Raw genomic sequence first — 15,290 nt, forward strand, 5'->3', positions numbered from 1 at the left:
AGCCCAGGGCTGCCAGGGGGCCTCCTTCTCTGGGTGCAGATGGGGACGGGGGCAGGGCTGCTCGGGCGCTCCGGCCCGATGACCTTGGCCCCTTTGTGTGGTCCCCAGACTTCCGAGGAAGAGCTCTTCAGCACCAACGAGGAAAGCCCAGCTTTCGTGGAGTTCCTCGAATTTCTTGGTCAGAAGGTCAAACTGCAGGACTTCAAGGGGTGAGTTCATGGTGGGACGAGCACCCTCATGCCCTGCTCCGTCCTTGGCTCCACGGACGCCTGGCCGGAGCCGGAGACTGAGCCGTGGCCTGGGGGGCCTGGGGGCAGGTTCCGAGGAGGCCTGGACGTGACGCACGGGCAGACGGGGACCGAGTCTGTGTACTGCAACTTCCGCAACAAGGAGATCATGTTTCACGTGTCCACCAAGCTGCCCTACACAGAAGGAGACGCCCAGCAGGTAGCCTGTCCACCCACCCACCTGCCCTTCCGGCGCCATCATCCAGGCTCATTGCTGGGCTCTGGGCTGGAGATGGAAAGGACCCAGGGCCCATTAGCGGGTCTCGGGCTAGCTGCAGGGGGTGGAGACAGGCTCCTGGGATGCTGTGAAATGGCGATAATAATGGCACTGACCTCACAGGTGCGTGTCGCGGGACACACATAAGTAGCTTTAAACAGAGCTGGTCCCCAACCAGAGCTCAGCTGGTGGGAGCTGGTGGTTTTACAGGCGGGAAGGGCACTGTGGGGTCTCGTGGGGGCACTTGTACTTGGTGGAGGTGGGAATCTGGAAAAGCTCCCAAGATAAGGTGACTTTTAGGCTGCGGAGGAGTGGGGGGGGGGCGGTGTTCCACGTGGAGAGAACAGCTCACGCGAAGGCCTGGAGGTGAAGAAGTGCAGGCAGCCCAGGAGCTGAACTCACCCAGGAGCTGATCTCAGGACCTGGCCCCCTTAGCCTAGGCTTCCAGCAGGGCTGCCCACCCCCACCCCCCTCAGGGTAGTAAAGGGCCATGTGAGGAAAATGGGAGTCATTCTTCCTTATTACGTTTGGGGTACTTAGGAGACTGGCTGAGGGGCTGGGCTTGGGGACCAGGAGTCCTGGGTTCGAGCCCCTCAGGTCACTGTAGGAGCTCGGGCAAGTCCCTTCCCGCTTGGCCTGGGTTTCTTCTCCTGTCACGGGATTCCAGGAAAACTAGAATCATTTAAGACAAGTTTTTCACCATAGTTTTGGGGAAGCAGACCCTTAGGCAAACCTCTGCCTGACCCAAGTCCTCCCCCCCCGCCCCGTGGACCCCTCCTCTGGGCAGGGTGTGACAGGCCTGTGGCCCTGTGCTCAGTTGCAGCGGAAGCGGCACATCGGCAACGACATTGTGGCCGTGGTCTTCCAGGACGAGAACACGCCCTTCGTGCCCGACATGATCGCGTCCAACTTCCTGCACGCCTATGTGGTGGTGCAGGCCGAGGGCAGGGGCCCCGACGGCCCCCTCTACAAGGTGGGTGGCCCTGGAGCCCCCCAGGGTCAGGCCAGGCTCAGGGCCTCGCAGCAGTCCCAGCCACAGCTCTGCCCTCACTCTCGGAGCCTCAGTTTCCCCAACTGTGAACAGGGGATTTGTCTGCAGAATATGAACTCCCGTCCTACTTGGGGGGTGGAGGATTCCCATCACGCCCTCTCTGCTCCCCCAAAGTTCACCCCCTGGAAGGGGTCAGTTACCTTCCTCTGCCTTCCTCTTCCTCCTTCAGCCCTCCATGCCTGCACCACCCCACCCATGACTCCTGAGCCCCCTCCACGAAGTTCAGTGCAAAGGTTCGAGGAGCTGAAATCCTGGGGTTCATTCACTCAAGGGGCAGTCACTGAACCCCTCGAGGGGAAGGCCCAGGGTACACCACGGGGCGGGATAGGGAGGTGATTTAGGGGTCTTTGGCTGGCATGGGACAGGGGGGCCAGAAAGAGCAGGCCCCAGACCCTACACAGGGATGGCTGCCCTCCCTTCCAGGTCTCTGTCACCGCGAGGGACGACGTGCCCTTCTTTGGACCCCCCCTCCCGGACCCCGCTGTGTTCAGGAAGGTGAGGACAGCCCCCCTCCCAGACCCAGGCAGAGCACGGCCGGCCGGGCAGGCAGAGGGGCCACGCATCCCACCACCCGAGGGCCTGCACCCCGCCCTGCCCAGGCAGCTGGGCTCCCCAGCCTAACGGGGCAGCTGGCTTCTCTCTTCCCTTTTGGGAAACTCTGGGGTTTCTTTTTTTTTTAACAAAGTCACAGGACCAGTAAGTACATCGTTCCACCTTTTTCATAGCAGGCTCTGTGGCCTTTCCTCATCACAGTCTTCTCTCCAAGTTGTCTGGGGAGGGGGGCACACATCTCCCCACCTCAGAAGCCGCCCTGGGGGCCTAGACCCAGCCCCCTGCACAGCATGCCCGCTACCCCAGACTGAGGCAGCAGGAGACCCCCGCCCAGCCCCTTGCCTTTGGGAGGGTCTGTTCCCCTGAGGGGGTGGGCGGGCACGAAGGGCCCTCCTGGGTGCCTGGCCTGGGAAGCTGGACCCCAGGAGACATCCTGAAGGGGTGAAGGGGGGCGATCCCCCACCCTGGCCCCAGCAGGGGGTGGCTAAGAAGCTTCAGTCCCTTGTTTCTGACCTGACACCCCGGCTCCTTCCCCCACCATGGGGCCTCCCAGGGCCCCGAGTTCCAGGAATTTTTGCTGACAAAGCTGATCAATGCGGAATACGCCTGCTACAAGGCAGAGAAGTTTGCCAAGCTGGAGGTGAGGCTGCGGCTCCCCTGCTGACGCCCCCCCTTTCCAACCCAGGATTTCAGCTAGGGGGAAACCAGGGGGCCTTTCTAGGCACGTGTGAGGAGTGGGCCCGGGCCGGGGGATGAGTGGGGGGAGGCCTGCGGGGGCTGCTCGAGCTGCCATCCCTGCGGGAAGCCCACGCGGCGCTGCTCAGGCCGCGGGCCCCGGGGCTGACGGCCCCCCCTGGCCCCCAGGAGCGGACCCGGGCCGCCCTGCTGGAGACGCTCTACGAGGAGCTGCACGTGCACAGCCAGTCCATGATGGGCCTGGGCGGCGACGAGGACAAGCTGGAGAACGGCGGCGGCGGCGGCTTCTTCGAGTCTTTCAAGGTGAAGGGCGCGCCGTGTAGCCGGGCGGCTCGGGCCGGGGCGGGCGCAGGCGTGGGGGTGCCAAGGGAGGCGGGTTCGCGTCTGGGGGCGGAGAGGGTGAGGCCGTGACTCGGCCTCGGGGTGCGCGCCGGCTCGGGTGCGATGTGCGCGGTAGGGGGCGAGCGGGCCGCGGCGTCGGAGGCGGGGCTCCGGCTTGGGGCGGGGTTAATGGTTCGGGGGCGGTGCCTAGTCGCGGGGGCGGATCCTGCAGGGAGCTCTGCGGCAAGTTGGAGCCCTCTGGGTGGCGGGTGGCGGGTGGCGGGGGGTGCAGCTGGTGCCAAGGGTGGTGGCTGCCAGGTCAGCGGGTGGAGAAGAGAGGAGGAGGCTCCAGCACCGGCTCCCTGGCTTCAGATCCCCGCTCTGCCGCTTCCCAGCCTGGCCAACCTCTGAGTCTCAGTTTCTTCATCTGTTGAGTGGGGGTAATAGCAACTTAACCTTCTAGAACCGTTGTTACTATTTCTCGAGCAGTCAGACTAATCCACTGTATGTTAAAAAGCAAAACGCAAAACTCTGCCCTGCCTGCCTCAGCAACTCAGCCACTTCCCAAGTGGACCTGGCCACACCCGGGCTGCAGGTGGCCTCTTGGCCACCATCTCTTCCACGCAGCTGTAGGCCTCACCCAGTTGGGGCCACGAAGCTGCCCGTGTGCCTACGGGCTTGGCCCAGCTGACCAGCCCGCCCTGGGATTGAGGTGACTAGACCGTGTTCTGAGAAAGAGGCTTGCACGGGCCCTGCCTCTGCCCGCTGGAGACGGGGAGCCGTGCGGGGCTTGGGCGGGGGTGTCTTCTTTGAGGGAGGGCTCCATGGTCCCACATCTGTCCGGTGCCAGATGGCGAACCTGCATTAGGTCAAAAATTTCTCGGAGGCAGCGGTTAAGAGCCTGGGACCTGACATCTGGGTAAATGACATGATAATGGTCCCCCCCGTCACGGGGTCGGTGGATAGAGTAGATGAGAGAACAAACGCCAAGTGCGGGGCCCTGTATCAGTAAATGACTGAGAAAAAGGAAAGGCCGCAGGGAAGGAAAGCAAGCTCCGAGACTCTATAAAGAAGGAAGCTGGGATATCTAGAATTCTCTGTTCACTTTGGTCATGACTTCTGTCTTCTTCAGACTTTGCAACAGCCAAGTGAGGAGGAAACTGAGGCTCAGAGAGGCGAAATGGCTTGCCCAGTGTCATCCAGCTTGGTAGTCGCAGAGCCAAGGCCCAAACTACCCTTGGACATCACGTACCCACCTCTCGTGTAACAGATAGGGAACCCGAGGTCTCACGGGGGAATGGCTGCACAGCGTGGCAGTGGAGGGGGAGGGCGAGGTCCTGGTGCTGGCGCTGCCCAGGGCCCTCCCCGACGGGGAGCCCTTTCCTAAGCCCTTGCGGCCCCGCCTTGCCCCCGCAGCGGGTCATCCGGAGCCGCAGCCAGTCCATGGACGCCATGGGGCTGAGCAACAAGAGGCCCAACACCGTGTCCACCAGCCACAGCGGGGGCTTTGCGCCCAACAACCCCGACCTGGCCAAGGCGGCTGGAATAGTGAGTGCCCCTGCCCCTGTCCTCCCTCCCCCCGGGGCCCTTAGCTTTCCCCTGTGGAGGCTTGACCCCACACTGCTCTCTGTTGCCCTGCCGTCCACTTGCCCTACTGGCCTCTGAACTCAGTCTGGCTGCAACTTTCCATGGAGTCTGGTGCCCAGGCTGGGGCACTGGGTGCTGGGAGCCTGCAGCCCCCTCCCCAGCTCCCTGGCCCTCGCCCCCTCTGGGTCCTTCATTTGGGTATGGACTTTCTATGGGTGGGCTCTGGTGCAGCCTCTGTATCACATTCCTCATTGAGCACCTACTGTCTGGGAACTGTGCTGCCGTGTGAGTGCCTACTGCTAAGCCTTGGGTTTCTGGGAGCACCTACTCTGTGCCTGGCTCTGGGGTGCCTGGTGGGCATCTGTACCGGAGCACCTATTGTGTGTGTCAGGAACTGGGCTGCTATCTGGACATGTATTCTGTGAGCACCTACTGTGGGCCTGGTCCTCAGCTTCTGTGAGCACCTGTGTGTCAGGCCCTGGGCTGTTGTGTGGGCATCAACTATGTGAGCACCTACTGTGTGCCCAATAACTGGGCTACCGTGTGAGAACCTACTATGTGTTGGGAAATGGACTGCAGTATGAGCACATAATGTATGCAAAGCTCTGGATCTCAATGGATACCTACTGTGTGTCAGGAAATGAGCTGTTGTCTTGGCATCTACTCTCAACACCTACTATGTGCCTGGCCCTAGTCTGTGTGAGCTCCTACTGTGCCATGGCCTGTGTAGCTACGTGGCTACCTTTTGTGTATCAGGAACTGAGCCTCTGTGTGTGCATCTCCTAAGTGAGCACCTACTGTGTGATTGATTTCTCTGTGTCTGCCAGGCTCTGTGGGATCCTGCTAACACTCAGGGTTGTGCTGGGGTCACAGGCCTTCAATCCTGGGCCTATCTGCTTCCTGCCACCTAGTGGCCACCCCAGGCACTGCACCCACTGCTCTGCACCCTGCTTCCCATCCAACCACCAACCATCCATCCATCCATCCTTCATTCATTCATTGACTGTCTCCTGCATGCCAAGCCCTGTGCTCAGTGCTGTGAGGCTGTACCACATGGCAAGAGGGAGTGCCTCACTCCTGCCCCATGGCCTGGCCCACCCAGGGGAGTAAGGAGGGCCCTCTGCTGTCCAGCAGCGTCCCCAAGCCCACTATCATCGGAGCCGCAGGCCCAATTCCCCCCACCCTGGGATTTGCCATCCACTCCCTTCCTCCCCCACTGGAGCGGCCCAGCCTCCTGCGGGTGGCCGCAGAGGGGCCCTGGGGACAGGGCCAGGCCAGCGGCTCTCACCTTGGCAGTAACCAGACCCATTTCTGTTTTTGTTTTTGCACAACTCTCCCCTCTCTTCATCTTGCTTTCTCCTTCTTCTGTTCTCCTTTCTTCCCTTGCTTGTCCTTCCCTTTCTCTCTCCCCTCTTCTCTCCTCTCTGCCTTCTCGCACCCCTTTCTTCTCTCAACCTTTCCTCCCCTCCACTGCTCTCTCCCTCACTCCCCCTGTCTGTGTCTCATTCCCTGTGCCCATCTCTGTGTGCTCATGACTCACTCCATATTTCACTATCTTGCCCTCCTGTGTGTCTGTCCCTTTCTCACACCTGTCCCACTCCCACACCTGTCCCTGTCTCACACCTGTCCCACTCCCACACCTGTCCCTGTCTCACACCTGTCTCTTTCCCACACCTGTCCCTCTCCCACACCTGTCCCTATCTCACACCTGTCTCTTTCCCACACCTGTCCCTCTCCCACACCTGTCCCTGTCCCACACCTGTCCCTGTCTCACACCTGTCCCTCTCCCACACCTGTCTCTTTCCAACATCTGTCCCTGTCTCACACCTGTCCCTCTCCCACACCTGTCCCTCTCCCACACCTGTCCCTGTCTCATACCTGTCCCTCTCCTACACCTGTCCCTCTCCCACACCTGTCCCTCTGCCATACCTGTCCCTCTCCCACACCTGTCCCTCTCCCACACCTGTCCCTCTCCCACACCTGTCCCTCTCCCACACCTGTCTCTGTCTCTATAACTCTTCATCGCTCTCTTTCTGTTTGTTCTGCTGCATTTGCCTCCTCCCCTCCCCTGACTCTGCGGCTCCGCACCTCTTGCCTTTGCCTTCTGTCTTTCCCTCTTTCTCCCGGCTCACCTCTCCGTCTCCTCCCCCACCCCTGTCTCTCTCTCTCTGCCTCTCCCTCTCTCTCTGCCTCTCTCTGCCCTGTCTTCTGCTGCTTGCCAGTCATTGCTTATTCCTGGGAAAAGTGCGAGTAGATTCGGACGCCGGGGCAGTGCCATAGGCATAGGAACCGTGGAAGAGGTTGTCGCCCGCGGGGCCGCCCGCCCTGGAGGCTGCCTGCACGGCTGCTCGCTGCGCGCTCTGGACGGAGGCCATATTGGGGACGTTGCCCCGTCCCTTGGGGCAGGCTCGAGGGCACGCAGGATGGCGTGCCGGCAGCTCTGATGGCACCAGCACCTGTCCTGGGGCCTGGGACCTGTGCCGGCACCGGTGCCCCCCACCAGGGGCTTCTGGCCCTGTCCTGGCCCCGGGGACCCTGGCCCAGTATCTGCCGGGATCAGTACCAAGTCCCTCGGCCCAGCTGCACGTCCCCCAATATCGCCGGTTCTGCATGGAACGCCCCCACCCCCACCCCGCCCTGCCTCCTTCCCCACCATGGACTGGCCTGGAGGCTTCTGCCCCTCCTCCCTGGGGCCCCCCTTCCTGACTCCCCAGAGAAGCAGAGAGCATGCTTCTGATGCCTGGAGTACCCCACCCCAGTGTGTGTGGAAACTGGGAGGGGGCCGTATCTTGGGGTTGCTTGGCCAGGGTCTCCCCCAGCCAGTTTGGAGAATCCAAGGAAGGGCAGGGTTGGCACGGGGCAGGGGCTTGGGTTGCTTTGCCCTCGGTCTCACCACCCACCGAAGGCTGTCCCACAGGGTGCCTGGGGGGCTCTGGGAGGGGGCTGCCGTTCCGAGGCCTTGGCTTCCTGCCATTCCAGCCCCTGGAGTGGCTGCATTGGGTCCCTGCCCTTCTCCTGGACTAAGATCCCAGGCCTCGCCCTGCTGTGAGATGCCAGGAAAGGCCCTGGCCCTCACGGGGCCTCAGTTTCCCTATCTGTAAACCAGAAGGCTGTCCCTGGAGATGGACATTTTCTCTCGCCCTGTTTTTGCTTGTTGCCCCTGCTTCAGGGCCTGGGGCAGCAGGGTCCTGGGGTAGGCATGCGGGGGGCACTGGGGCATCCAGGGCAGGCAGGCACTGAGTTGGGGTCTCTCCCTGCAGTCACTGATTGTCCCGGGGAAGAGCCCCACGAGGAAGAAGTCAGGCCCATTTGGCTCACGCCGCAGCAGCGCCATCGGCATCGAGAACATACAGGAGGTGCAGGAGAAGAGGTAGGTGTCTCCCCAGGCCCTTCTGACCCCCACGCCGTGGCAAGTGGAGCAGGCAGTGGGGCGTGCCCCCTCCTTCTAGCCCCAAGCCCCCCAGCAGAGGCAGCTGCACACCCAAGTCCCTGCTGTGTGTCAGGTCCCAGGACCCGCGTGTCACCTAACGCCACGTGATATCACGTTCTGTGAAACCTTTCCCTCTGCTCAGCGGTTCTGCTGGCCCCCTGCTGGGTCCGTGCCCGGCAAGTAAGGAAACCTTAGGTGAGGAGCTGAAGGGGCTTGCCCAGGTCCTGCAGCAGAGAGGGACAGAGCTGAGATTTGAGCCTGGTAGGTCCAGGGCCAGTGCCCAGGCTCTTTCCATCGCCTCAGCATGTGCAAGAACCCAGTGTTGCTGTGCTGGTTTCAGAGCAGGCCGCAGGGATGGGGTGGGAGGTGTGAGAGCCTGGGTGTGGGCAGGGGACGGGCAGCAAACCCGTGTTAGCAGCAGGGTAGTCCCTGGAAAGCAGAGGAGAGTTTGTGTGTGTGAATCCCATCTCCACCATAAATGGGATTCAGTGTGTGACCTCGGCCAAGACGCTTGCCTCTCTGAGCTTTACTGTCCCTATCTAGAAAACAGGGATAAGAACAGAACCAACAGCACGGAGCTGCTGCGCGCATTCTCTGCAAATGTACATGAGGCTCTTGGCAGGGTGGCGGGTGCACTGAGAGTGCTCTAGAATGGAGCTGCCACTTCCTCAACATCACCAGAGCTTGGAATTCTTTGATCTGGGTTCAAATCTTGACTTTGCCATGTGCTAGCTGTGCATTCCTGGGCAAATTCCTCTCCATCTCTGAGCCCCCGTTTCCTTGTCCGTAATGGGACGCCCTGAGGTGGGGAGGTGTTACGAGGTGTCCCGTCAAAGGAGGGGCTCCGTTAGTGCCCCCTGCTTTGGCCAGCCCGGTCAGAGAACCTGGCAGGACTGCTGTGGGGTTAGCGCAGGGCCGGGCCTTCTCGGGTACGAGGCAGGAGGTGTCAGTGACCTCCACTCATGGCTGGGCCTCATTCTACCTGCTGCCAGGCCCGCTGCTGAGTCCCCTTGCTGCCCCGTCTGCCCCGCAGGGAGAGCCCCCCCGCCGGCCAGAAGACCCCAGACAGCGGGCACGTCTCACAGGAGCCGAAGTCGGAGAACTCATCCACCCAGAGCTCCCCGGAGATGCCCACGACCAAGAACAGGTTGGAGCTGGTGGCTCGCCCAGCCGGGGGCGTGGGCGCGGAGAACTCGTGCCCAGCCTGGGCTCGGGGCCCTGCGGGGCTGCGGCGGGAACGCTGGCACCCTGCACCAGCTTGTTGGGGGCCTGGGTGCCACTTGCATCCTTCAACCCACTCCCACCGAGCCTTTTGTGCCAGGGCAAGCTCCGGAATGCGGCAGGGAGCTGGGCGTCCTCGGTCCCCGCATCACAAAGCCGACACAGCATCCATGTCCCCAAACGAGCTCTTTCCAGCTAGTGATGAGAGGAAAGGAACGGAGCTGGGGGAGGCCCTGGAGGATACCAGCGTGTTTAGACGGGTTGGCGGGTGCTCAGGGAAGAGCTCTGCAAGCTGGGACTGGGTGTGAGTGAGGAGGGGTCAGCCACGTGGGGAGGGGCCAGCGGGAGGAGGGTCTGGGTTAAAGGCCCGGAAGCACCTCCTTCCCGAGGCGGGAAAGAGCTTGGCTGCTGGAGGGCTGGAAAGAAAGGTGGGCTGTTGGGACCCACTGTGGGTGCGGGGTGGCCTTGAGCAGGGCGAGGCTAGAGCACAGCCCCGGAGGCTGCGTGAGAACTTTGCACTTTATCCTAAGTGTGACCAGGAGCCTTTGGAAGATTTTAATCGAGGGAGGGATGCTCTAAAAAGCGGAGGGTGGCCACTGCATAGAGAAGGGGCTGGTACAGGTGTCCAGGTGACAGTGATGGCGGCGGGGGCCAGGCGGCTGCGGGGAAGGACGAGCGGGCGGTTGGGGCTGTATTTTGGAGGTAGAGCTGACCGGCCCAGGTGCGAGGGAGGGCCCCGGAAGCCCCGGCGGGCGCCACGGCCAGCCCTGCGGGAGCTGCCTTTTTTGGGACTCGCGTGAGCAGAAGAGTCAGGTAGACGGGTGGTGGGCAGCGGAGGGCCACAGGGAGCCAGACGAGCAGGACCCAGAGCGGATGGTCGTTGCCACCCTGGAGGGGGAATCTGCAAGGGCTTCCTGGAGGAGGGGGCCCCTGGCTGAGTTTTGGGAGGTGAATTTTGGGGATTTGAGGGAAAGAGTGGGGTTCCAGGTAGGAGACACGAGGGTCCCGAGCATGAAACAATGGTGAGGGAGTTGAGGGAGTGGATTCTGAGCCCACGCCCCGTTCTCCCGCCTCCGGCTGCATCTGCATCCTCACCCTCGGTGGGCCTGGTGCCACCTTACCTGTAAACGGGGCCTGATAATCACAGCAGTGTGTAACAATCATAGGGATGCAAACAGCACCAGGCACAGCCGCAACGCGTCCTCGGTGACAGGACTGTTGTTAACAGTGGTTCCTGTTGAACACAAGGGCAAGGGGATTGGATTTATCTGGGGGACGTGGGGAGCTATGAGAGGCGTGTGAGCAGGGGAGGGACCAGGCCAGAGCCATGCATTGGAAAAGATGGTGGCAGCGGGGAGGCTGCCGTGGGAGGCCAGGGAAACCAAGGAGCAGTGCTGGGGGCCTAAGAGGCGCTCGGCTGGCCCCGAGGGCAGGGAGCGGGACTGGGCCCCAGCGGTGCCCAGGGCAGGCGCTGGCTGATGGCGCTCATCTGTGGCAGGGTGGAGACAGCGGCGCAGAGGGCAGAGGTGCTGAAGGACTTCTCCCGCTCCTCGTCCAGCGCCAGCAGCTTCGCCAGCGTGGTGGAGGAGACAGAGGGCGTGGATGGGGACGACACAGGCCTGGTGAGAGCCTGGTGGGGACAGGGGGAGGCAGCTCCCCAGTGGCCTGGGTGGGGGCTTCCTAAGGGTCCCCGGAGATGCTCTGGTAGAAGCATGAACCCAGGTGTGACAGCCCAAAGGAGCGAGGCAGACTAACCCTCCCCAGCTCTGAAGCTTTCTATGGCTCCCCAGTGCCCCCCGAAGCACAGGCCTCCCCCTGCTTTTGCACATGCCATTTCCTCGCTCGGAAACACTCCTCCTGCTCCTCCTTCCGTCTGGCCTGGTTGGTTTCTCCTCTTCCCAGTCCAGCCTCGCATCACCTCCTCCTGGGAGCCTTCTTTGATTTGCCCTGGGCTCTCTCACCTGGGCTTTGCCCTTTGCACCCTCTCCTGTCCTTCAACAGACCTTTCTAGGGCATCTGTGCCTTGGGAGGCACTGTTCCAGGTGCTGCAGGTACAGCAGGGAGCAGGGCTTAGCTGCTGGAGGTGAAACGGCCTCCCGGCTGCCTGCCTCCCCGCCCAGCTCCCAGGGCCGTGCCTGGCTCTCACGGGGCCTGGCCCAGGGGGCACCCGTGAATGTCCACTGAAGGAGGGAACGGGAGTGGGGGTGTGGGCCTGCCTCACCTGCCCTCTTGGGGGCTCCCCAGGGCAGACATTGCTGGGCCCCAGCCTTGGTGCGCGAGGGAGAGGGGGGCTCGGGCAGGGGGTGGGAGCCAAGCCAGTCCTTGGATGGGGCCAACCGCTGTCCTTCCCTCCCTCCTGCTCCCCTCCCTCCCCAGGAGAGTGTCTCATCCTCGGGGACGCCCCACAAGCGGGACTCCTTCATCTACAGCACCTGGCTGGAGGACAGTGTCAGCACGACGAGTGGGGGCAGCTCGCCAGGTACCAGCCAGGGGGACGGGCTGGGCACCGAGGGGGGGTCCGGCTCTCGTGCTCCGGGTGTCCTGCCCCCGACAGTAAGGCCGTGAGCCCACCCGGGTCGTTGGGGAGATTGGAAGGCTGGTGGCTGCTGGGGGGGGGTGTCTTAGGGGATTACGGGGGGGAGGGTAGCTGAGGGGGGTCCCTGAGGGAGGGACTTGGTGGCTTTGGGGAGCACCGGTGCCGACCGCCCTTCCATGCCCCGTCTCCCTGGTGCCTCCCCGTGGCCAGTGAGGTGGCTCCCTCCTGCCCCCCTTCCCAGGCCCCTCGCAGTCACTCCACCCAGACGCCGGCAGGCTGGGGGACCCTGCGTGTCCTGAGATCAAGATCCAGCTGGAGGCATCTGAGCAGCACTCGCCCCAGCTGGTAGGTGCAGCCCCGGGCCCAGCCAGGGCAGGGCTGACAGCGAGGGGTGGCCTTGTGAGCAAGGCCCGCCTGGGAGGGCACCGAGGGGACCCCGAGCAGGGCGGGGCCTGGGAGGGCCCCCTGGGCCCGGAGGGGCTGGGCTGGTCCTGCCTGGGTGCCGCTGGTGACCTCGGCTTGCCTGTCCTCTGCCCGTGTGTCCACTCGCCCTGCCTCTCGCCTTGCCGTCCGCCCTGTGCAGGGCTGAGAGCCGGCCCAGCCCCTCGAAGATGCAACGAGCAGGTCAGGTCAGACCCGGCCCCTGGGCTCTCACTTGGGGGGAAGGGCAGGGAGTGGATAGGGATGGGCTGGCCCCCTGCTCCTCTCCCCTCTGGGGGAAGAGCTGTGCGTCTGGGCTGGTTCCTGTCACTCAGTTGCTGGGGGACTTGGGCAGGTCCGGGCCCCTCTCTGGGCCTCAGTCTCCTTATCTGTGCAATGGGGCTAATAAACGCTGCCTCTCCTCGGCCCGTGAGTTGCGGGAAGGAGCCGACGGGAGCCTGGAAGAGAGTGGGGACTGTGGGGGGCTGGAGTCTGGGGGCCCCAGGAGCCTGGAAAGGCTCTCCCTGCTTCACGGTGTCTCCCATCTCCCTGCCCTGCAGACGAGGCGGCAGAAGCACAAGGTGGAGATGCTGTGTCGAGCCAGGCACACGGGGCCCCTGGCCCGAAGGCCACCCCAGCCCTAGGCCGGCCCCCTGCCTCCCCGACCCCACCTTGGCCCACAGGCTGGGCTGCCTCTGCAGGGCGGAGCCACCCAGACCTGGGAGCGGGACGCTGCTGGCATCATCCCCAGCCCCCAGGCCGGGGTCTGGCCTGGGGCAGGGCGTGGACAGCTGAAGAGGGCTCTAGGCCTGGCTTGCTTGGCCCTGGGCCCTCTGTCACCCTGGGTGTCCCTCTGGACTCAAGGGAATCAAGATGGGAGGGGCCTATTGCCAGATCTCAGTGTGCACAGAGTCTACCATGGAGGCAGCAGGGTGTGAAGGGGTGTGGGGAGAGCACTGGGCTGGGAGTCCTGAGTCCTGGGTCCTTATTTGGGTTCTACTGTGTGACTCTGGGCACGTCCCTCTCCCTCTCTGGGCACCTCTGCTACAGAAGGACAAGATTATTTCAGAGGTCCCTGAAGACTGTGATTCCATGCACCTGCCCCAGAAGGGGGATTGCCCTCCCAGATGCTTCCCATCACTCTACCCTACTTCTTAGCATCCCTGGGGCCCCAGGTGGGTTAGGGCGCAGGAAGCTGGCTGTGCCCATTGGCCCTCCTAGACCCTCAAGCTCTACCACAGACCTCCCGGTGCCCTGCCCACTGCCTACACGTGAAGGGACCCCCTTGCGGGGAAGGGGGCCTAACTGGCTCTTCAGCCAGCCCCCAGCTTACCCCCTGCCATCCCATGCTCCTGGCTCCTCCAGGCCAAGGGCTCTCAGCTGGCGTCGCAGCCTCACCTCTGCCCCACTCCACCAGGGAGGGGGTGGCCAGGCACGGCCACCGTGAGTCCACATCCTTGTGTGTGTCTGTCCACACTTTTTAGGCACCACACCAAAGGCCAACCTTCCGGCTCCAACACCCGTTTTGGAAACCACCCGCGGCCGTGTGTATGTTAGTAACAAGTGTACAAAATAAATTCTATTTATCGCTATTGTATCCTGAGTTGGGCCTGGCGGTGTTCGGACTCCACCCAAGCCGACTCCAGGTGTAGACGCTTCGTGGTGCCAGAGTGAGCTGGGGCAGGGGGCAGGTCTGTCTCCACCAGAGCTGCTGTGTCTGGGGACACGCCCAAGGCCAGGCCAAGCCACCGACATCAGCCGTGGCTTCCTCCCCACGGTGCCGTGGGAGGGAGTCAGGCAATTTGACAGCTTAGTTCACTTCTCTGAACCTCAGGTCCCACAGCTGTAAAATGAGAATGACAGTAGCTCTCACAAGAGTTTGTGAGGAGGATTCAGTGAGCTAGCGCCTATCAGACACCTAGCACCTGGCAGGTTACTCTTACCCAGCGCATCCCTCCCGCCACGTGCTCAGTGAATCCCTGGAAGTCCCCCTCTGTGCCACCAGGGGGCACCAGGGGCTCGCTTACAGGGACCGGTGCCGCAGCCAGCATTTGTGGGCGTGGCAGGTGATACGCCTGGGGCCAGAGTGGAGCGGGACTGGGGGGGTGTGTGGGGGCCTGGGGGGGGGAGGAGTCTGTCAAGGGCCTGCCTGGAGGCACTCACAGTGTGGCAGGGGAGATGGGCACTTCAGTAAAAGGTGGTGACTGGCGTGGGGGAGCTGTGTGCGCGGGGCAGCCGGCGGCGGGGAGCTGTGTGCACACCCGGCAGCCGGCGGGGGAGGCGCGCCCCAGCTGCCGGAGCATTGCTGACGCCTGCTTCTCGGTGTTTTCCTTAAATTTTATTTTTAAATAAATTCTGACTTACAGGACAGTTGCAAAAATAATTCAAAACCCACCCAGAGTACTCCAGCGTGCCTCCCCCACACCCAGAGCCACCGATTTTTAACTTTTCTCCACATTTGCTGAATGGTTCTATCTGGCCATCTGTGTACCTGTTTCCTAAGCGTTTGAGAGAAGCAGTATACACCGTGCCCCTTGAACGCACAGTGCTTTTCCTAAGTACATTTCCTAAGAACAAGGATGTTCACTTGTGTAACTGCCTTAAGTACATTTCCCCAGGTCAAGAACCTCAACCATGATGGAACGCGGACCGTCTGTATTCTGGTTTTTTCCTCCGTCCCGGTAACATCCTGTGGGGCCTTTTCTCCTGTTATTGCGTCCAGTCCAGGATCACGTATTGCACTGAGTTGTCATTGTCTCTCTAGCTCCTTTTTTTTTCTTTTTAATTTGGAAACATCATGGCACCTGTTTTTGAAGGGCCAAAAGCAGGGCCATAGCGGAAGGTCTGGGGGACAGAGTCCTGGGAGGAGGGCACTGCGGGGGCAAAGGTATGGCGGGGAGGGCGGCCCCAAGCTCCTGGAGTTGGGAGGGGAGTGGCAGAGGGGACGGAAGACAGGGCAGAGAAGAGGCCAA

General features: G+C 62.4%; 1 protein-coding gene across 38 annotated transcripts in view; it reads left to right on the forward strand.

Annotated features, from left to right (window-relative positions):
* Positions 1 to 13,915, forward strand: part of RAP1GAP (RAP1 GTPase activating protein) — a 62,646-nt gene extending 48,731 nt beyond the window's left edge. For 13 of the 38 annotated variants that reach the window (XM_071217694.1, XM_071217677.1, XM_071217695.1 and 10 more), the window contains 15 exons: positions 109 to 209; positions 318 to 447; positions 1,322 to 1,477; positions 1,979 to 2,050; positions 2,661 to 2,747; positions 2,972 to 3,106; positions 4,541 to 4,672; positions 6,934 to 7,011; positions 7,972 to 8,081; positions 9,175 to 9,288; positions 10,861 to 10,984; positions 11,739 to 11,841; positions 12,140 to 12,243; positions 12,482 to 12,527; positions 12,879 to 13,915. In XM_071217694.1, the coding sequence (XP_071073795.1) occupies positions 109 to 209; positions 318 to 447; positions 1,322 to 1,477; positions 1,979 to 2,050; positions 2,661 to 2,747; positions 2,972 to 3,106; positions 4,541 to 4,672; positions 6,934 to 7,011; positions 7,972 to 8,081; positions 9,175 to 9,288; positions 10,861 to 10,984; positions 11,739 to 11,841; positions 12,140 to 12,243; positions 12,482 to 12,487 (1,452 nt within the window). In that variant the 3' untranslated portion in view covers positions 12,488 to 12,527; positions 12,879 to 13,915. Of the gene's footprint in view, positions 1 to 108; positions 210 to 317; positions 448 to 1,321; positions 1,478 to 1,978; positions 2,051 to 2,660; positions 2,748 to 2,971; positions 3,107 to 4,540; positions 4,673 to 6,933; positions 7,012 to 7,971; positions 8,082 to 9,174; positions 9,289 to 10,860; positions 10,985 to 11,738; positions 11,842 to 12,108; positions 12,244 to 12,481; positions 12,528 to 12,878 lie in introns of all 38 variants that reach the window. The other 25 variants (XM_071217702.1, XM_071217703.1, XM_071217691.1 and 22 more) reach the window with 7 other exon arrangements.
* Positions 13,916 to 15,290: the final 1,375 nt, after the last annotated feature.

The sequence above is a fragment of the Dasypus novemcinctus genome, chromosome 9 (genome assembly GCF_030445035.2).
Source record: "Dasypus novemcinctus isolate mDasNov1 chromosome 9, mDasNov1.1.hap2, whole genome shotgun sequence".
In the NCBI taxonomy this organism is placed as follows: Eukaryota; Metazoa; Chordata; class Mammalia; order Cingulata; family Dasypodidae; genus Dasypus; species Dasypus novemcinctus.